General features: G+C 33.7%; 1 protein-coding gene across 1 annotated transcript in view; it reads left to right on the top strand.

Moving 5' to 3' along the window:
* Nucleotides 1-23,128, top strand: part of NECTIN3 (nectin cell adhesion molecule 3) — a 122,779-nt gene that overhangs the window by 61,407 nt on the left and 38,244 nt on the right. Inside the window, exons 6-7 of the mRNA XM_037055514.1 lie at nucleotides 9,072-9,210; nucleotides 11,552-11,636. Coding sequence (XP_036911409.1) covers nucleotides 9,072-9,210; nucleotides 11,552-11,636 — 224 coding nt within the window. The remainder of the gene's footprint in view (nucleotides 1-9,071; nucleotides 9,211-11,551; nucleotides 11,637-23,128) is intronic.

The following is a 23,128-nucleotide window of genomic DNA, read 5'->3' as shown; positions in this document are numbered from 1 at the left end:
GGTTCCTATTTGATAAATATAATATTAAGGTAGTAGAGTAAGCTCTATTTATTCTAAATTGTTTCTGGTAGCCATATATTGGAAAGTTTTACAAATATAACATTGGCTAAATATTTAGCATAAGAAACTGTAATAAGTACAATGTATAAATGCAGAGAGTGAGAACAATATTATGCCAATATTATATGAAAAATTCTGATTTGATTTTGCTTTTGGTAAATATTGCTAAAACAAACTATATGAACAAGTAAGGAATTGTTATATGTAGAAGTAATCAATGTAAAATACAGGAAAGGAAGTAACCCTATTTTTAATTCTAATGGGGAATTGACTTGTAAATCAATTTTTTTTCCTGTTTACTAGTTAATTCAAAATGTATCATCTGTATAAAAAGTATCTTTCTCAAATTTTTGGTATATTGGGTTTGGATTGAATTTTAAATTGTAGCAGTATTTTTTTTTTTTTTTTTGCCAAGGTACTTATCAGGTGTTAACCCCAATAGCCATACAACCAATATTTAAATAAAAGTGTTGGTTTTTTTTTTTTAGTTCTTCAGAGGCATATTTCTGTAACAAGCCTATGGCTCTGTATCACCTTCTTTGTCCTCCTAATTATGTATTTGCTGGAATTTGTGTGTACAACCTAGTTTTTCTTCAGTCAGGTGACGTTTTGTGGTATTTCAAAATCTGTTTCTCTTCCCAAATACAATTGTCAGGTTAAGGATACAGTTAAAGTTCAGGGAACATATAAATGGGTACGTTAGCCATTATAACCTTGGCTTTTAATTAATCACTTAATTTCTGTATTATATATACACATTATGAATACATTTTCCACCATCGTGAGTTACCTTGTCTCTCTAGCTCTGATCATTTTTAAATGTTTTTGCTGTGACTTTGACGTAAATCAAATTTTATAGATGGACCTTCAATATGGAATTAACATTTAATAAAATATTTTTAAGTTGGCATTTAGTGTTTTTCACTTACTGCTTATGAGCTACTGTGGTTTAAAAAGCCATTGTTGCTAATTGTGATCACCTTTCTATTTTCTGTCTTTGATATTTAAAGTTATAATTATTTTTTCTAAGTTTTCTGTTATTTGTGAGCAAGCAGCAGTATTTTTTTAAATAACATTTTGACTAGATTAAGTTTGGTTTCCTTCTTGTACCAATAAAAATTCATGCATGAAAGAATCTTTACAATAATATACACAATATGCAACTTGCTGTTTTTTTAAATGCTATTTTTTCTAATATATTCCAGTGACCTGTACTTTCTTTTTTTCTTTCTCTTTTCCTTTTTTTTTGAGTTGAGTAGTGATAAATTTTCATCAACAGCTTAAAACCAAACATAGCTTACAAAAGCTTTTGCTGTACATACCCTTAGGAGCTATTTCTTTTCTTGAACATAATAGTTATCATATTCACTTTAATTTAGATGTATAAAACTTGATTACTTTTGAGATATCTTATTTTACTTTATTTAATACCTGCTGTTTTATTTTGTTCTGGCTGAGTGTTAGGGGTGAAGCAGAGTGAAAGTGATTTTAATAGAATAACTATAAAGTAAAAATAATCCTGAAGCAAGATTAATTTAAGTCTTCATTTGCTTATAAGGATTGTATTTCTATGTAGACAGATATGTAAATTTACAGTCTCCTTTATGAGAAATATCTTATGGAAAACAAATCTTGAAGGGATGGTTTAATTTAAAAGACAAAGGTAACTAGAACTACAGTCCTTTGCCTCCTTTAAAAAAAAATTATGGGAAATGACACAAAAACAGGATAGAATAATAAATTAAATCTCCGTGCACCAATTTCAGTTATTATCAATTCATGGCCAGTCTTGTTTCTTTTAAACTCCTACCTATATAATCCCTCATACCATTCCTTCATCTGTAAATTCATCATTATGTAGCTCTAAAAGATAAAGAATATTAGGAAGAAGTAACTGCAGATTCATTATTACACCAAAAAAAATTGTGTATCAAGTGTCCAGTGACTGTTCATATTTCTAATCATGTTTTTTTTCCAGTTTTAATTAGTATGAATATATGATCCATATATTTTGATTGGTTGAAATGTCTTCTAATCTGTGTGTTCTTTGTGTAACAGTCCCCTTATTTTCTCATTTTTTTTCTTACAATTTCTTGAAGAAATGGCTTGTCATACAGTGTCCCAGTTTGGATTGTGGCAGTTACTTTTCTATGTAATTGACAGGGAGTCCTAAAGCCTTGATGAGATTAAGATTTAATTTGGGGAGGCAAGATTTTCTTAAAGGGTGGTTATGGTATGTTCTTCTATATGACAGGCATATAATAACTGCTTTTCTTTTGCTATTAGCAGTTATATGATGTTCCAAGTCTAGATATACCAAAAAGGACTCTAGTGTCTACATCTGTTAACTGTTCTTTTCCCATACAGTGTGCTTTGATTTCTGCGTAGTTATGTCCATGTTGCTCCTTTTACCTGAAATTCGCTTTCCTCCCTTTTCCACTCTGGCAAACCAGTTCATATTCAAGGTCCAGTTCAAATGACAGCTTTATGAAACTCCTTTCCCCTTTAGAACTAATAACTGCTGCTGTATTTTAGGTCAACTTTTATCTCCCTTACCATAACTTCACATTTTATTTTAGTTTTTATTTATTTTGAAGTGGCCTTCAAAACTTTATTGTTTAAAATTTAGTATGTACTCCTAATATGTATAAGTCTATAAAGAATATATGTGCTACTACAGGAGTTTGTTCTTTGCATTATAAAATATTCAAAAATGGAAATTCTAACATCTGATGGAATATTTAAAAATTATTAATTTGTTTCATTAAATCAGTAATATTTGGGGAGACATGCGTCCTTCATAATAAAAGTTAACATTTTTATCACTAAAACATTTTAATGTAAAAAGTAATGTGTTTTTTTTAAAGCCTGCACGACCGAAGGTGCTTTATTTGTTTTTTTGATCTTGGTTTTATACTTTTTGACTCGGTGATTTTAAAGTATAATTTTAGGTTCAATATATTTTAATATTTGGTTCTTACAATAGGTGTGATAATTAAAATGCTACTTTTCGAAAGTATATTCAGATGGAAGGAAGTATATTGTTGGGGACTTAAACAGTTTTCATTCCAACTACTGTTTAGAGCTTGTCTTGATGTTCAAGATGTTTGTTTTTTCGATGCCTTGCTAATCACAGTAAACTCACCCCTCACATAAGCTACTATTTCAGCATAGTGTGGGTTTAGTGCGAGGTTTATTGTGGAGAGTGAGTATAAATTTTTATTTTATTTTGTCTCCTAATGTGTTTAATTTTTTTGGTTGACTTGTCACATCTGATTAGATTGTCATGGTTTTACGTCATGATGTAACTGATAGTTTGTGTATTAAGAGTAACGTATTTGCTGCATTGGCGATTTTCGTTTTTTGTTGTTAGTTGTGCCTGTATTATTGGTTTATCTTCATTCTGCCAATTCTCTGCAAGAATGATATTTACTAGGAATAAATGCTTACTAATATATTACATGGATTATCAGTGATACCCTCATTTGATCCATGTATCAGATGGTCACTTGGCACACAGGGCACCCATGACATTCCTCCCCTACATTTTTGAAAGTTAACTCTAGATAAGTTACTAGTTCATTCAGCTAAGCTGTCGTTCATCATAATCTGTGACATGACAGCGACTGTGCTAAGAGGGAACAACAGTGAAGGCGTAACTGTTCACTTGATTGCTTTCTGGAACTGTCCCACACCATACTTCACATAAGATACTGCAGATCCCTGTGTGACAGGTGAACACCTGACACATGGACCAGTGCCCATCTGTATATACTAGTACATTTATTTTTATTAAATGTCCTTTCCCTTTTTTTAGATGACTGATAACTGTTTCTGCACTTCATTTTCATTGGAAAATATGTAAATGGATTCTGTGACCCAACTTTGTAAAACTCATCCCTGCATTCCTAGCACTTTACCTATGGCCTGACACGTGTTAGGTGACTGTAGGTAATCAGTTGGATGAGTGGCTGAGGAGACTGAACTGACCCAAATAGAGAGCTTTTATTGAAAAGTGGTGAGATAAATGTTAGGATGGATGTAAAAACTTAGATGTCGTTCATCATAATGAATAGATAAGTATTTTCAAAGGCTATTGAAAATAAGAGGACAAGGTCATTTATGCAAAACAAATTGACAGTAGAGTCATATGTGTTATGGTAACAAATAAAAGGTGGGAAGATAACTTTGTGGGGTATCACATTAACCTGTGAATCATGATGGTATCACCAAAGTTTTGGTGAAAGAACTCAAGGGGAAAAAGGGACAAAACTTAAATGTTCTATTTCATTGTTAGAATTGGGTATTTGAATGTAAGTGTGAAAAGAGACTGTAGATTTCTGTATCTATCTATCTCACCCATTTTAAATGGTTTTAGCAAATTGCTACAAGTATTTTAGTGCATAGATTGGTACTTTATTTAAAATAGACATGCCTTAGTTTCAGGTGTGAATTAGGTGAGCATGTGTTTGACAGCTTTCACATAACTTTTTGTTTGTAATAAAGACCAGCTTAAGTTTGTTATCTATAAGATATTTAATGTTTCAAAAATTAATGCACGTTATTTCTTGCACCTGTTAATTTTTTCAGTATGATATGTAACTAAATTCTGAACATTTTTCTCATAAGATGTATGCATCATATCTTTAATTTTGAGTGGTATACTTTTGTTGTATTAGGGATGCCATTTGTTCTGTTTTCGGAAGTGGGTTTCCAATGTATGTGGGTTAATGCGACTGCTGTGATGACAGGAAGCTCTTATGAGAGATTCATGCACCAGTCTTTCACTGTTCAGTATTTTAAAATTATGTTTTTATATTTTCATAAAATATACAAAATATGTTTAAAGACATCGACACTTTATAACTTACTTTTTGGTGCCTGAGCAGGTATAGTAGGCAGTGCTCTCCATCTTCTCGTCCACGCTGAATTAGGTCAGCTGCCTGTAAACATGGATTTAGTAGATTATCTCCTTGGGTGATGGTGATGTTACTTCATGTCATTCACTCAGTAAACTAGCTTTGTCTTTAAAAAGGTCACATTTTTATACATTTGCTTAGTTTTTTTCTCAATGTAGTTATTTTTATTGCAATGTAGAAACTATATAGATTTTTTTTCTGTGGGCAGGGATGCCAGTGCTGGGGTTAAATTCTAAATTTTCACTGAAATTCTTCTATTTGAATGCAAGAAATTTTGTCTCTTCCTTTGCATTTCCTACTAGTGTTAATCATCTGCTAATGCCCTTTAATATATTCTCTTTTCCTCAATTAGAAGAATCAAAAGTAAAAGTATGAAATATACCCTATATACTGTATTTTGCCATGTATAATGTGCACCTTTTTGTACAAATTTTTAAGGGGGAAAAGGGTGCACATTATACATGGGTAGTGTTAATTCCATTTCTGTATAAAGGTTTTTAATTCTTTTGTTTATGCTTATGCATTAAAAGTGTAACTAGAAACTAATAACAGTATACACATGTTCAAAAGTAAATGGTAAAATTCCTTTATAGTATAAAAAAGAAGTACCTAAATAATAAAGTATAAAAAATGAATTTAAAAATGTAAAAGTAAGATTTTTTTCTGAAAGTTTGGGACAATAACATGGGTGCACATTGTACATGGGAGTGCATTGTGTACTGCAAAATACATTTACATATTTAACATAATCTACCTATATGTAATAACTTTTCTAGTTGGCAAACAGATAGCTTTTCATCCAGTTGTGCAATTCAGTACTTTCTAGTCTGTTCCGATACTCAGAAGAGAATGGAAGCAGGTTAAATATGCCCAAGTTATGATAAAAGGATGTGTCATGGTTCAGGGGTGTCCAGCCTTTTAACATCTCTGCACCACACTGGAAGAAGAGTTGTCTTGGGCCACACATTAAATACATTGTGATATATAATTTAAAAATCTCGTAATGTTTTAAGTAAATTTAAGATTCTGTGTTGGACAGCATTCACAGCCATCCTGGGCTGCTTGCAGTCCTTGAGCTGCAGTTGGATGCCCCTGGCAGTCAACTGTCAGTTGAATCTAGGAGCTAGAAATTGTAAGACTAATGGGACAGAATGGGGTAAGTAGACCATAATTTAAATGTTTAGAAAATTCTATCTATTTAGACTTGAGAATTACTTCAGAATATTCAAAATAGTATAGATTCAGAGTTAGGAATAACTTTAGGATATTAAAAGTCTGACTTTGAGCCCTGGCTGGCGTAGCTCAGTGGATTGAGCGCAAGCCTGCAAACCAAAGGATTGCGGTTCGATTCCCAGTCAGGGCACATGCTTGGGTTGCAGGCCAGTTCCCAGCAGGGGACACATGAGAGGCAACCGCACATTGATGTTTCTTTCCTTCTCCCCTTCCCTTCTCCTCTAAAGATAAATTTTTTTAAAAGTCTGATTATGTTTTAGTACTTACAAAGAACTAAAAGTTTAACATCATTGCTAAGATTAAATGAAAGGCTTTCTTGGAGGAGGAGGAGTAAAGTTTGATGAATTTGTAGTTTGTACAATGAGAATCTTAACTTGGACTAATATTCAGACTAACCTGAGGTTTTTTAAACATTTTTCTTTGTACTGATTATAGAGAGAGGAGAAAGAGGGAGAGAAACATACATACGAGAGAGAAACATCAATTGGTTGCCCCTTGTATGTGCCCCAACTGGGGACAGGGCCCACAACGTAGGCATGTTCTGTGACTAGGAATCAAAGCCTCAATCTTTCTCTTTGCAGGTTAGCCCCCAACCAACTAAGCCACACTGACCAGGACTAACCCAAGTTTTTGAAAAAAATAATTTCAGAAGTATTTCTATAAATACAGTATGAGGTTCATTATCATCAAAACAATACTTTGTTGAATTCAGTATATTTGGGCAAAAAGGTAGCAAGCATACTTGGGTGGGGGAGGGGACGTTGTGCCAGTGTCAAGATTTATGATGTTTGTCAAATAAGCTTGATATTGTAACCTTAATTAGTTTCAGTTTGCCTTTTAAAGACTGAATTCAAAGCTATAATTTCATGGTGGGGAAAGTGATAATGTAGAATAGAAGATTATGCTTATGTCATTCCAAATTACTCTTACATTTGCAGGGGCAGCATAATACTTAACTGGCATAGATTTCAAATCTTTTTCTCATCCAGCACATATTCAAATGGCTATAGTAGGGAGTAGAGAAATGAACAACAATAGGAAGATAAACCAGGCATGTATTAGCAAGTGAGGGTAACATCCTGAACGATTGAGATGGTTGTAGTGTTTAAAAATTGTATATTTTCCTATTTTCAGATTATATTCAGTGTTTGAAAGGTTATTAAAATTGGTTGTTGGGCACTCACTAGTGTGAGATGATTTTTAGTGTAGAATGAAGCTAGTAATAAAATGACCTGTTAATAAACCCATGGATTTTTTTTTAGTTTGCTAAAGAAATTTTAACAATTGAAAAGAAAGCATTCTTTTTAGTAATCTAAAGTACCACATGACTCACATTTTAATAAAAGACAGTTCAAAAATATTTCTAAATATGTATTTGTATGAATTACTATGATGCTAAGTAGATAAAATATTTTGATACAAATAGTGTTTTAATTCCATTTAAATTTGTCACGTCTGGATCCTAACAGTAATTGCAATTATTTAAGAGTATATATGAATGTCAGTTTAACTGAAAACTGAGAGCTCTTCATTACCAAATAGGGGGTCCCAAAAGAGTATATATCTCAGGGGTGTTCAGCCCACAGGACAGCTATGAATGCAGCCCAACACAAAATCATAAATTTACTTAAAACATGAGATTTTTTTGTGTGATTACCTGTCACAATGTGTTTAATGTATGGCCCAAGACAACTCTTCCAGTGTAGCCTAGAGACACCGAAAGATTGGAAACTCCTGCTAGATGTTGCAGGAAAACGTTCTTTTCCCAGAAAGGGCATGAGGATGGAGGCTCCTATCCTCCCCAACCTAGCTTTATTATACTGTGTGTTCGTTGCTACTCATTGACTGAGTAATCTTGAGCAGAATATTTAACTTTAGAACTGCAGTATCTTCATTGATAGAATGGTATCTTAAATATGTTTCTTATTGGTTAGAAAGATAAAACAATATATGTATTGCATGTACTTTGTAACAATATGGTTATTGGAATTAATGTACCTAAAATTATCTAATGCACATTAAGAATTGGTGGTATCGTCATTCATAATATGTATGCATAAAATATATAGTTATAGTAATATTAGTAAATTTACTTATTTGGGAGTTAGTAAAATAGGATGATAATTTTTAAGAATTATGTGAAATGCTAACTGCTAAATATATTTTTAAAATCTTACAAATTTTGTGGTGGAAGCAGGGAGAGAGAAATTGGTATTGAGAAATGATATAGTGTGTCAGTAGCCAGGAGATAAAGAAGAATTTTCATTTAATTTTTCCACAGAAACACTAACTTAAGTGTGCTTTTTATTAAATTTGCATGAATCAATGGAAATTATAACTACTATTTTAACCTATTTTTAAATTTTTTTAACAATGTGACTTTTTGACGATATCAAATCTGGGTTTTTTTTTGTGATTTACCCCTTCTTGAAGGTTTTTGGTTAATAGAATGTCTTTTATTTTTAAATGGAATAAAAATGGCAAATTGTCTATATTGTTAGTTAACTCTGTTAGAGAATACTGATTTTTTAGTCAACTTTCAGAGTAAAAACTTAATTTTCACTCTTTACTTTTCTCCAGATATTCTTTGCTCATAGAGAATAGATTCATTTGTTGATATCTAACTGGGGATATTCTTTTTATAACTTGAGAATAACAAAGCTGGAGTGCTAAGGTGACATCTTAAAAGCAATGAGGGTGTTAGCATAATGTTACAACAATAGTGAGTCAAGTTTAGGGTCCCCTAAGGTTGCTATTGGATGACATACTTAAATTTTCTTTGCACATGTAGAAATTAGGATATGCAAATTCAAGAACTCTTTAAAATTGTTTGAAAGCCTAATTTTTGTTACTTTACAGATGTTCCATTTAAGCAGACCTCTTCCATAGCCATAGCGGGAGCTGTAATTGGAGCTGTCCTCGCCCTCCTCATCATTGCTGTTTTTGTGACTGTGCTGCTGACTTCTCAAAAAAAGAGACCATCCTATATGGACAAAGTGTAGGTAGCTTTTTTTTTTGCCTATTTCAACTGTGCATATTCAGTATGTCCAGTCTTTATGTCTGTCTTTATAGCTACTAATGGGAAAAGTGACAGGGATGACAGTAAAGGCACTGTTAGATCTTAGTGCGATGACCATGGTCTCATCAGAATGTCTCAAATCATGTGTTGGTAAATACACTGTCAAGGGGCTGCTGGAGACAGATGTATTAGACATCCTCTTCCCCTACAGCGCATTAGACACCATTCCAGTGGCAACATGATACTCAGTCCTGCCTTCTGAAAAAAAATGTAGGTTTGATGAAGTGGTTAAAAGACAGATATTTAAAAAAGGCCGTAGGAGTTTAATGGCTTCTTCAGATTGTATATGTTTGTCTTATGTACATCTGTAACTTTCAACAGACAAGTTATCAAATACAGAGAGTTTTAAAACTTTTTCCTTAAAGAATTTTGGTTTTGGTTATTTGTAAAAGTGGGCATCATTTTTAGTTAAGGAGAAAGCAGTATGTTTGGCCTAATCATTGAGATAGAATTATAAACCAGAAATTGCACCTTGCTGTAGACTGTCCCAATTCATTTAATTCCATCAACAGCTCTGTGGCTTCATCTGTGAAATAAGAATAATTTTGTCCTATGTATGTCACATGGTTGTGATAAGAACATGATAAGATAATGTTTATGGACACTGAAGTCCATATAAATGGCATTTTTTGTGTAGTTATTACAGCTTTTATATTAGGATATGAGGCTGGCTTTCAAAATTATTTCTTCTGTGTTTATAAATACTTTGTATATACCTATAATCTGTCACAGTTATAGCACTGATCATTTTGCATGGAAGATGCCTGGGAGTTACTCTGAGCTTATCAAGATCACATTAGTGCTATGACCATGAAGAAGTCACGTGACCTTCATGAGCTTCAGTTTTCTCACCTAAATGACCTATAGCCCCATGGACCTATAAAGTTGCTAAAATTTTCCTTAGATGAAAGGAAGCAATTAACAAATAAAAAGACTGTACTCTTTCAGTATAATTTCTGTGAGACAAGTTCGTTAGTATTTCAAGAGTGACTAGTATATGATTCACTTCATCTTAGTTCCCAGATTATCTCAGGATTTTCTATAATTTCAAAAACAATTTACTAATAGACTAGTAAATCCATGTAACCATTTATTTATTGTTTGAATTCTGTTTAAAATATTATCTAATGCCAACATTGAGAAGTTTATTAGACCACAGAGAATTTGTAATTACTTTGCCCTCTCTAATATGCATTCTCTTTATCCTTTAATATAAGTAACATTTTTGTTTGACTTACTAATCATAAGGGCTGGAAATTACTTACCTTTGATCTTCAAAAGTTAGAATATAAAAAAATTGTTTTTTAACATGCAGAAACCTACGAGATATATTTAACTCTATTTTTATTATAATTTAACCATGTTAAACATGTATGAAAATGTGAGTTTTTTTAACTCATATTTTAAACAGATTAGGTCATTTTTAGCAAAAAATGGGTCTCTTGAAGTTGTAATGGTCTCTATTTCCAGTTGCAAGATGTATAATGGTCTGTAGATTGAAAAATACTAATTTGCATGGTAAATATTTTAAGAGTGGCCATACTTTTGAAAATCAGTTTTAGAAGTACTTCCCAATACAATGTAAACTTTTTTTCTTTTTGTTTTTAGATGTAGTCTTTTAAATTACTTTGATGACTCTTTAGTATTAACTGCCTTCCATTACATGTTTACTGCCTTTTTAAAAAAGATTTTACTTATTTATTTTTTAAAGAGAGGGGAAGGGAAAGAGAAAGAGAAGGAGAGAAACATCAATGTGTGGTTGCCTCTCATACATCCCCTACTAGAGACCTGGCCCACAACCCAGGCATGTGCCCTGACTGGGAATCGAACTAGCAACGCTTTGGTTCGTAGCCTGTGCTCAATCCACTGAACTACACCAGCCAAGACCCCATGTTTACTGTCTTTAAAATGTTAGTAGACACAGTTAGATTTAAAAATGTGCAATATATAAATAATTGGTCATGTACTATATCACTGGTTTATTAAGATTTTTCAAAAAAAGTGCTTTTACTGGAATTGCTTCTTTAAATATGCATCTATTAGATTGTCTTAAACATTGGAACCTTTAAAACCAGTTTATTTTCCATATATGATAAGTTAGTAGAAATGTAAGACTTAAATTAAATGTGTAGTGTACACTAGTATATAAATGTTAGTATGAGGAAAATATCCTCAAACACAGAGATAACCCTGTTTTTTCCCTACTCTTTTTTATTTTTGCTAAATGTGGCAGTCACATTTTTTGACCTTTTTAATGCAGGATTGACCTTCCACCCACACATAAACCACCTCCTGTGTATGAAGAACGATACCCCTCTTTGCCTCAAAAAGACCTTCTATATCAGGTAAGTGTGTTCATGAGTACACTTGAAATAAAATAAATGCTAAGCAATGTATATTATTTGTTTCAAAATATTATCTTGTCATGATAAATTAAATATTGCATAGTAATATATAATCATTTCTCTGAAACATTTAGGTGATCAAATGTTCTTCACAAATTGGTAAGAAAAAAAAATGAATGGCCACTATAGCTAAGACAAACTAACAGTATATTAGGAGTACCAATTTTACTAAAGCCATGGCTGAAGACATTGTTAATACAGTTTTTTTTGACATAGAGATTCTCATTTTTAAAAATGAGTATTATAAAATACTCATTTTTATATAAAATAAAAGTAAAAAAATTGAATGTCTTTGAGTAGGGTGTCATGAACAACTTCTTCCCTTTGGAGTAATTTTTTCAGTATATTCAAGGTCTAAATTTCAGGTTTTCTTTATTTAGCAACAAAAGGTTTAGATTCCAATTTAAAAGTCTAGATAGAAATATTGGGCTGCCAACTACATTTATAATAACTTTTAAAAATTTCTTTTACAATCAGGTTACAGTAATTAATGTGAAAGTATTGATTCAGTGGTTCTTTCTCGTGTTTTATCCTTAGATTAACATGCTCTACCTCAGGAGCATATTCAGAACACCATCAGAATATTTGAATACTTTTATTTTTAGCTTTAAATTTTTCTGTTTGTTTTTCCTCTATCACCCATGCAACCTATTGGGGCTCTAACCATATATTGGGGTTTTATTGTTACCTGTGGGAATGTTCGATAATAGTTGATTCTTAAATATGCCCTGTATCTTCAACTTGAATAAGGCAAATCATTTGCTCACCAATTAATTTATTTAATTTGTTGGGAAATTTCAAGGGAATGTATCTTTTGATGTATTTTCAGTTTTTTTTCCTTTGTTGACCATAGTCAGCCTACTGCCCCAGCCGGGGGCAGGGAGGAACATTCCTGGCAGGTGAACCCAGTGACAATGGGTACCAGCTTTGTCATTTTACACACGTTGAATGTCTTAGAGGTAAAGACATGCCATCTTTTGTGACCTCTTGTTTTCACATAAATAGTATAACCTTACATTTCTTTCGGCAAATAAATGATGTTAACAAGTAGTGTGAGGTGCCAACAAAATTTTTAACTAGAGCTTGTAATTGCTGCAAAAGGATAGCTGTCTTCCTCTTTCCGCAAAGGGGTCAGTCAATCAGAGGATTTCTAGATTCAGTTTGGGTGTGTGTTTTAGAACATTGTTAGTCATTTTCTAGGATAATTCTAATTCTTTTATTGTCTGTATAATCAGTTGGTTGTATAGCTTATTATTATTTAATATTTCAAGTTAAATATTTATAAAAGCTTCTGAGTTGGAAAAAATCGTTTGGCTCAAATCATTTATCCTGGGTTTTAGTTAAGAAAATATGATTGCTATGTATGTAGGTGCTGCTAAATAAAGACAAAAGGAAGGGTTTTTTTTGAAAAATTTAAGTTGGCTGTGGTACAAACTGCAATTTCTAATATTCCTGAAGTCAGGGAAGGCTTCCTTGGGTGGATTTATTTTGGAGGTAGGCATTTTTGAAGCATGTAATAAAATTAGTTGTTGATTAGAGTAATTTTACTTGTAGTAATTTGGATAATCAAAAGCATAAATCTGGTGAAAACGAAGAGTTCTGTGGAAAAGTGATGGAAATTTCAGAAAGAAAATTGATAGGAGAGCACCTGTATCTATAAAAATCAAGCAGGTGAAAAATGTAATTGTTTTCCTCTTCTAGCTGTAAAACATTCCATAAAATACTGCTAAGGGTAGTCTAGTTGCCTTCATTTCCCTTAGGAGAGGCAGAACTTGAGTTTGAGATGAACTACCTCTTAATTTTCTATAAAGCTTTCAAGAATAATTTAGGCTAAACTCATTATCCATCAGTAAGACAGTTTATGACTCATGCATTATAATATCATATGTTACCATAATTATGTGGGTGTTTGTGTTTTAGTTAATGTTGTGATATCTAAATGTAAATTTTATGGAATTGTTCCCTGGTTACTGAGAAATCTACGTATAAGTGCATAGCTACTATCTAATTAGTTTCGTGCCATGATAGCATGTGGTAATACTCTTATGTCTTCTAATGTTCTAGTTCACTAGATAACATGTCAGTTTTAAACTAATCACTACTTGAGTCTTTAGCCCTCACCCCACACAGCCAGGCCTAGTGACCTAGTGAGCCAGGCCATGCTCCCAGATGTCACCATGACTCTCTTGTTCTACCCATCAGTGTTCTACCACTGAGAACCCACAGCAGGAAGCAGTTTCTCATACCCACACTTGTCTGCCCCGCTTAACCATTGCTCTTGCAGTAATAGGGGCAAACCTCATCTCTGAGAATTTTCCCTTAAATATAAGTTAGTCAGAAGAATGAGGCCTGATACTGTGAAGAAGCCTGATATTGTGATACTCTGATTATGGACTATTACTGTACTGCTGAGAGAATGCATGGAGGCATGCATAAGCATGAGGGAAATAAAAAGGAATGTCTCTAATGGAGTGAAAATGTAATTAAGGAATGCTATCAGCTCGTCAGGGTTTTAGATGATCTACATTTTTATGTTTCATTTTCACAACGTCATATTTAATACATAAATATATTCTTTTTTTAAAGATTTTATTCATTTATCTTTAGAGGTGAAGGGAAGCAGAGAGGGAGAGAAATATCAGTGTATGGTTGCCTCTCGTGTGTCCCCCACTAGGAACTGGCCTGCAACCCAGGCATGTGCCCTGACTGGAAATTGAACACGATCCCTTAGTTTCATAAATATATTCTTGATTCAAAAAATACAATGTAAATTTATAGAGTAAACTGCGACAGTCCTCTTATTTACCCATCCTCAAATAGATAATTTCCTTCCTCAGAGATTATCATTGTGATCTCAGACTTTTTTTTCCACAAATTTACTTTTATGCTTACATCATCCATATTTAAATCTACAAATATTTTTTAAAAAATACAAACTTGACCCTGGCCAGGTAACTTAGTTGGTTAGACTGTTGTCTGATTTGCCATGGTTGTGGATTTCATCCTCAGTCAGGGCACATACCTAGGTTATTGGTCTGATACCCAATTGGGACACATAAAAGAATCAACCAGTGAATGAATAAATAAATGGATATAAACAAATCAACATTGTTCTGTCTCTCTCTCTCTAGATTGTCTTAAACATTGGAACCTTTAAAACCAGTTTATTTTCCATATATGATAGGTTAGTAGAAATGTCTCTGTCTCTCTCTGTCTGTCTCTCTGTCCCTCCTTTCCTTCCCCTCTTCCTCTTTTTCTCTTTAAAATCAATAAATAAATTTTTAAAAAACATAAATGTAGTCATAGAATACATATTATTCTAGAAATTATTTTTCCCCTCTTTTACAGACAATTGTTTTTCAGAGTGGCCCATGTTGCTACCTTTATCAAATCCTTTGGGTTATTAAAAATGAAGACTCTTGAGCATAACTTCAGAATCTCTGTATTAGGGGCAGTGGCTTTTTTACCTAGCTCACCAGGTGAATTTTAATGCACATTCATGCCTGAGAAATATTGCTCTCTCTCTCCATTTTAATGGCTGAAATAGTATTTCATCATGTTGACATACCACAAATAACCTATTTTCCTAGCTTGTTTCCAATTTTTCCATAACGTAATTGTTGAAGTAAGGGTACTCTTACATCCTTTGTAGTACACGTATGTCCATAAAATATATGCAAAGAAATAGAATGGCTGTGAAAATTTTTACATTTAAATAGGTACCATATTGCTAGCCAGACTAGCTTTATCAGTTTATATTCCCATAAATAGTACAGTAGTCCCTCCTTATCTGTGATTTCGCTTTCCACAGTTTCTTTTACCCTTGATACACATACTCGAAAAATATTTAATGAAAAATCCCTGATATAAACAACTCATACGTTTTAGGTTGTGTTGTTCTGAGTAGTGTGATGAAATCTCAAACCACCCCACTTCATGAATTGCTCCTTTGCCTGTGTATCTATGTTGTATAAGCTACGCACCCACTAGTCACTTAGTAGCCATCCCAGTTAATCAGATCAACTGTTGTGGTATCACAGTGCTTGTGTTTATATAACCCTTATTTTACTTAATATTGGCCCCAAAGCTATCTACATAACCTTTATTATATATATTATTATAATGTGTTATCAGTTATTGTGGTTAATCTCTTTCTGTGCCTGATTTATAAAGGAAACTTTATCATAGGTAGGCACATATAGGAAAAAACATAGCATGTGAAGTCTGTCTGGAAAAAGTCCAGCCATTGTTTCTATAACAAGAATGGTTTGCACAACATCAATGTAATGTAGCAGCCAAGGAGAGTGGACTGGAATGCACATGGGTGGACAATGACAACTTTACTGTACTAGTCAGTGGGGGAGGTAAATGCTGTGGAATGAGCATGCGTACTCTGTGGCCATCACATTCAAAATGACTGAGCAAGTACAGCAATGAATCTACATCAAATTTTATGTTAAGCTTAAACATACCTCCACAGAAACTATTTGGAGGATTCAGAAAGCTTTCCGGAAGGATGCAACAAATGCAGGGCAGATAAAAATGTGGCACAGCCACTTCAAAGAGGGTTGAGAATAGCATATGTTGAAAGTGATCCATGTTCTAGAAGGCCTGCAACAAGCAGAACACCTGAGAATGTTGAATGCGTGCAGGCTGCAATCGACAAAGATCGGCCACCAACAGTATGAGAACTAGAAGCTGATCCTGGGGATTTCAAAAACTACTATGTCTGAGAATTTAACACAGGATCTTGGCATGGAAAGAAAGTCTTGTGGCAAAATTTGTTCTATAGCTTCTGCTACCAGAGCAGAAGGAATATCATGTTGCAGTCACTAATGACTTGATTCAAACCTCTATCAATGAACCAGATTTCCTCAAGAAGGTTATAAACAGAGATGAATTGGGTCTATGACTATAATCTGGAATTGAAAGCTCAGTCATCACAATGGGCCCAGTCATTCCAATGGCAGTTGGCTAGTTCTCATGTCCGAAGAAGGCATGGCAAAGTCACAGCAAGAGCATTACTGTGTTAACTATGTTTTTGATTGGGAATGTGTTGTCCATCACAAGTATGCCCCTCTAAGCCAAATAATTACTAAGGAGCACTACCTCAGTGTTCTTTGTTGGTTGACAGATATAACAAAAAGCCACAGCTGTGGGCAACTAGTGATCAGCAGCTGCATCACAATAATGTGCCTTCTCATGCACCATGTCTCATGTAGAGTCTTTTGGCAAAGTGTCAAATCACCAGGTGACTGAGCCCCTCTACGGCCCAGATTTGGTGCCCTACAACTTCTGTCTTTTCCCAAAGGGAAGGGTCACCAGTTTGATTCCTATTTGGGGCACATGCTTTCCCAAAGGGAAGTGATTTCAGACTGTTGATATGATTCAGGAAAATACAATGGAGCAGCTGATGGTGTTTTTAATAAAGGATTTTGCAGTTTTTTGAACAGTGGAAGAGACACTGAGAGAAATGTTGAGGTCCCAGGGTGCCTACTTTGAAGGGGACTGAGGCATTATTGGCTTGTGTACAATGTTTCTTGCATCTTCTTCAGTAAAAATCTCTTTTTCATAATACATGGCTGGACACTTTCCAGACAGATCTCATATAAAGGGTCTGGTACTATCTGTGGTTTCAGGCATCCACTTGGAGGTATTGAAATAAATTCCCCACGGGTAAGGGGGCACTATACAGATTAAAACTCACTTCCCTCCAACAGTATACCACATATATTAGAGGGAGTGTGTGTGTATATTAAGACCTGTTTCCTTCTTTGATACTGTTTAGTAGAGCTTCTCTTTTTGCCAGTTTGATAAAACTGATAAAGTTAATTTAAAAGCTGCATATAGATTATTTGATGGAGTTTAATGATTGTCTATTTGTTTTCTGTTAATTACCTACTTAATTGTTTTGAAATTTCAGTTAACTTTTTGATCTTGTTAATTTTGTAGCAGCTCTTTCATATGGACAAGTCTTTTGTCTTATATTTATCTCATTTTTCAACATTGCAATGTCATACGGAAGGTTTAGGTTTTTATGTACTCAGACTTACTTGTCTTTTCTCATATAGTTTCTGGATATTGTATGAAGTCTTTTCTTGGTGTATGATTTCCATATTTTTTATTATGTTTATTATAGGCATTTTAAGTATTTTACTTTTCAGTGGGCTTCTCCCCACCCTATTGCCATAGCTTTTTCTAATTGGTTGTTATTAGCATATAGAAATACTTTGGTTTTTTAATATAAATCTTTTATCTAGCCTCTTTTCTCAAATTTCGTACTCATTCTAATAGCTTTTTAGTTTATTTTCTTGAATTCCCTAGATATGTAATGTATTTGCTACAAATAACAAGTTATGTTTTTATTACTTATTTATTTTGTGGTGACTGGGGCCTGTAGCAGAGTTCTCAGTGCTGGTAGTTGCAGGAGGCTCTATCTTAATTGAGCTTCAAATCCAGCATGAAATGCTGGGTACCAATATAAATTTATTTGTATTAAAATTTGGACAACACTATGCATTCTATGAATAATGCTATGTTTTAGCCTTGCATTAGAGGGATTTTGTACTTGATATGAAAGTAATATTTCCTAAACCAACTAAAGTGATCCAAGAAACATTTTCAGGAAAAAAATATCTAACGAATACAGTTTGGTTTCTGATATGGAAAAAATCCAGATGTAAATGTAAATCTTTTAGAATAGTCTGTTTTTAGCCTGAAATAGCATTTATTTTTGGAAAGTCAGAACTAGTAGATTCCTTGAAATAGGTACTATTTTATTACTTGACTCTACTGATTTCAATCAAGCAGCAACATTTAGGGAATGTGGCTTTTGAACTATTTTTATAATGCTAACTTACCACATTGTTAAAAGCTCTGTGATCTCTTGAGCTATTGTAAGCTATTTTCTCCTTAATACCCACATTTGCAGAAGAAATGATCTGTCAGATGAATTTTGGTAAATTTTTAACTTTCAACAACTTTGAAAATGTTTTATGGGCAGTATTTCAGGTGTTGGAATACACAGGTCAATTTTCGTGGTTTAAAACATTTGTTATATGCAAGGTGTGTGTTAACATTCTATGTGATGAAATGGGATATATGTGTAAAGTACTTGAATAACTGAATTCGGTGAACAAGTGCCTTTTTTGTGAAACACCATTTCTACTAAAAAGAATGACTAAAAATTTATGGTAATCCAAGATTGAGTATTTTGCATACATTTTTCTCAAACATCAATGAAGTAAACATATCACTCAAGACAAATAACTAACAGTATTTGTTACCAGTGAAAAATTTGGTTTCTAAGTAAAAATTACAATTTTTATAAAAACTTACATTTGCCATCATGAGATTGACATCCATGGAGAAATTAATGAATCTGATTTTTTAATACTGAATGCTGAAAAGTATCAGTGTTTTAAAGATCTGTATTACTTAGAACCAATAATTTCCAAATGACCAATGCATACTGTAACAAAATCATCCATGGATAAAATACCCACTTACAGTACAAGGTAGCTCAGCTGGTATGGCTCGGTTGGTTGGGCATCGTCTCACAACTGAGGGGTCACAGGTTCAATTCCCATTTGGGGCACATGCTTGGGTTGAGTGTTGAGGACCAGGTCAGGACGCATGCAAGAGGCAACCAATTGATGTTTCTCTCTCACACTGATGTTTCTCTCTCTTTCTTCCTCCCTTGCCCTTTTTTTCTTAAAAAAAGAGGTACAAACATTTCCATATCACAGAGTATGAAATGTTTTTTTGATATGTTTTCCGCTAGCAGCTAACCTCAAGTAACTACCAGTTGTTGAAATTTGATATAGTATTAAAGGGAATTTTCTCAAATATCTGAAAATACTATTAAACTACTCTTCTGTTTTCCAGCCATGCATCTGTGTGAGGCCACTTTTTTCTTCATAGATTTCAACCAAACCACATTTTGCAACATGTTGAATGATGTAACAGATATGAAAATCAAGCTTTCTTCTTTTGACTCAGATATTAAGAAGATTTGCAAAATGTACAAAAATAATAATAATAATAAAAGACCATTTCTATCACCTTTGCTTCAGAAACCATTATTTTTTTTTCATTTCAAAGATGCTATTTATATTAACACATTATGGGTCTATTACTCATTAAATTAAGTACTTTAAATTTTCTTAGCTTTAATTAATATGGTAAATATAGATAGCTATTACCCATATCAATAAAAGTGCTTAGGGTCATCAAAATTTGAAAGTATAAAGTGATCTTGAGGCCCCAAATTTGAGAACCTCTGCTGCAGACCATAAGCAGCATGAAGGCCAGGACTGTGTTACCCTACACAACACAGGACTGTGTTCCCAGGGCACAGCACAACGCTTGGCACGTGGTAGGTATCTAATAAAAATTTTTGAATGAGTAAGTCTAAGAAAGAATCAAGCTTCTCTTACATTCTCTTTAGTCTATGATCTATGAAAATTTCTGGTGTTTATTCTAGAATATTAATGTCTCAGATACTATGTTTCAGTATGTTTAATCTCAGCATATATAATATGTATCAAATATTAATATCCTATGAATGAAAAAGAACAGAGGGAATGAGAGACTCTATAGAAATATTCTAAAATACTGACAATGGTTGTCTTTGTATTAGACTCTAGCCAATATTATATTTTATGTTATATTTTTTCTATAGTTTCTTATTTGTCTGCAGTGCTTTTTCTCCCCTCTGACAGTGGCCTTTTAGCAAAGGAAAATACGGATCTGTTGAGAACCTGCATTACAGAACTGAATGTTTAATCAGTTTTACTTGTTATGGCAGCACTTGCACTGAGTGTGCTGTCAGGAGAAAGGATTTTTTCCCATTATTCACTCTCGTATATCACATTCTTTAGTACATTTTTATAAATGCTCCTGGCAGAGTGTTACAGAGGAAGAGTGTTTCTACGTTGTTTATTTTGAGGAGATAATATATACAAAACAGTATAAAAGTGTTTTCTAACATATGACTCCCATTTTCATTCTTATTTAGTCTACCCTCACCACTTCCTACAGAAAACAACTTTTATAAGGTTTTTGTTTCTTTTAATATGGTCTAGGATAGACAAGAAAACATGTTCATACAAGTAAACACGTTACCTTTTTATTTATACAAAGGTAACATATTTATAGTTACATATGTTGACATTTCCTCTTTATATATACTGGAGATCTTGATTGAGATGCAGAGCATTCTCTTATGTCTGAATAGGATACTAATGTGTATATATTACAGAGTTTGTAATGTCAAAATATTTTAATAAACCAATAGTTTATTGGTTTAGTTATAGTTATAGTGAATAGTTATAGTGAACAGCTTTGTACATGTGATATTTGTATCTCTGCAAGTATAATCTGCAGGGTAAATTTTAAAAAATATATTTTTTTGATTATGCTATTACAGTTGTCCCAATTTTCCCCCCTTTACCCCCTCCACCTGGTCCCCCCATTCCCTCCAGCAGTCCCTTCCCTTAGTTCATGTCCATGGGTCATGCATATAAGTTCTTTGGCTATACCATTTTTTATACTGTTCTTAACATCACCCTGTCTCTTTTGTACTTACCAATTGGTACTACTTATTCCCTGTACCTTTTTCCCCATTCTCCCCCTTGCCCATCCCAGTTGAAAACCCTCCATCTGATCTACATTATCTATGATTCTGTTCCTGTTCTGCTTGTTTGCTTAGTTTGTTTTTTTAGATTCAGTTGTTGATAGTTGTGACTTTGTTGCTATTTTAATGTTCATAGTTTTTATCTTCTTTTTCTTATATAACCCCCTTTAGCATTTCATATTATAATGGCCTGGTGCTGATGAACTCTAGTTTTACTTTGTCTGGGAATCACTCTATCTGCCCTCATTTCTAAGTGATAGCTTTGCTGGATAGAGTAATTTAGGTTGTCGGTCCTTGCTTTTCGTCACTTTGACTACTACTTGCCTACAGAGTTTCTTTTGAGAAATCAACTGATAGTCTTATGGGAACTCCTTTGTAGGTAACTGTGTCCTTTTCTCTTGCTGTTTTTAAGATTCTCTCTTTATCTTAAATATGGCATTTTAATTATAATGTGCCTTGGTGTGGTCCTCTTTGGATCCAACCTCTTTGGGACTCTGTGTCCTGGACTTGTATGTCTATTCCTTCACCAGATTAGGGAAGTTTTCTTTCATTTTTTTTCAAATAAGTTTTCAATTTCTTGCTCTTCCTCTTCTCTTTCTGACATCCTTATGATTCAGATGTTGACACTTTTGGAGATGTCCCAGAGGCTCCTCATTCTATTCTTTGTTTTTATTTTTAATTCTTTTTATTTCTCACTCAGAGAAATGCTTTGATTGAATGCTTTTTTCTTCCTTGTTTGTTCTCTGTAGATTTTTTAAAATTTCCTTTAGTTCAACCTTAATTTCTGCCTAGGTCTTTTCCTATGTTGTTGCAGTACCCCGTGAGTTCTTTGAGCATACTGATACCAGTGTTTTGAACTCTGCATCTAATAGGTTGGTTATCTTAATTTCATTTAGTTCTTTTCCTGGAGTTTTGTTCTCTTCTTTCATTTGGGCCATATTTCATTGTCTCCTCAATATGGCAGCTTTTCTGGGTTTGTTTCTGTGTATTAGGTAGAGATGCTTTGACTCCCTGTCTTAGTAGTGTGGCCTATTGTAGAAAAGGCACCTGTAAATTGTGTGGGGCAGCATCTTAGGTAATCACCAGGCAGGGCAACCTGCTTCACTGCTTTGTGGCCCTGTGTAGGGGGAGGGCTCAGGGTGCAGTGCCACTACCTGGCCTCAGGAGATTGCCCAGGAGGAAGCTGTCCCCTGACACTCATGCTGGGTAAAATTTTAATCTTGATCTTACTTCATCAAATAGTAGATGTGTTTGTACTTTTGATAAATATTGTCAAGTTGTCCTGTATAAATATTGTACCACTTTCACTTCTATGAGTAATGCTTGGAAATGCCTCTTTATACAAATCCTCACCAATAGCACATGTGTTTTGCTTGGTTATTGGTAATATGATAGGTAAAAAAATAGTATGTACATATATTATTGTTGTACCCTCGTTACTAGTGAGTTTCAGCATCTTCTCAAGTCTGTAAAAGGCCATTTTTTCCCTGCAAACTGTCATTCTTTTTTTACATTTTATTTTAATTGTTGTTCAAGGACAGTTTTCTGTCTTCTACTCCCATCCCAGCCCACCCACCCAGCCCTCCCCAGCTCTCTCCCATTTCTAGCCCCCGCCCCCAGTTTTTGTCCATGTGTCCTTTATATTTGTTCCTGTATGCAAACTGTCGTTCTTTTATGTGCTTATTTATGGGCCAAAATTATGAACACTTAAACATTAGTAAATATGAAACTTTTTGTTTTGATTTCAACATGAATGGTATGTACATGGCTCCTGGGTATCAAAATTTGCAGAAGG

Source organism: Sturnira hondurensis, unplaced genomic scaffold (genome assembly GCF_014824575.4).
Source record: "Sturnira hondurensis isolate 20B ecotype Veracruz unplaced genomic scaffold, ASM1482457v3 Scaffold0000880, whole genome shotgun sequence".
Lineage (NCBI taxonomy): Eukaryota > Metazoa > Chordata > Mammalia > Chiroptera > Phyllostomidae > Sturnira > Sturnira hondurensis.
The sequence above is the reverse complement of the archived record's forward strand: the minus strand, read 5'-3'. Positions and strand labels throughout refer to the sequence as shown.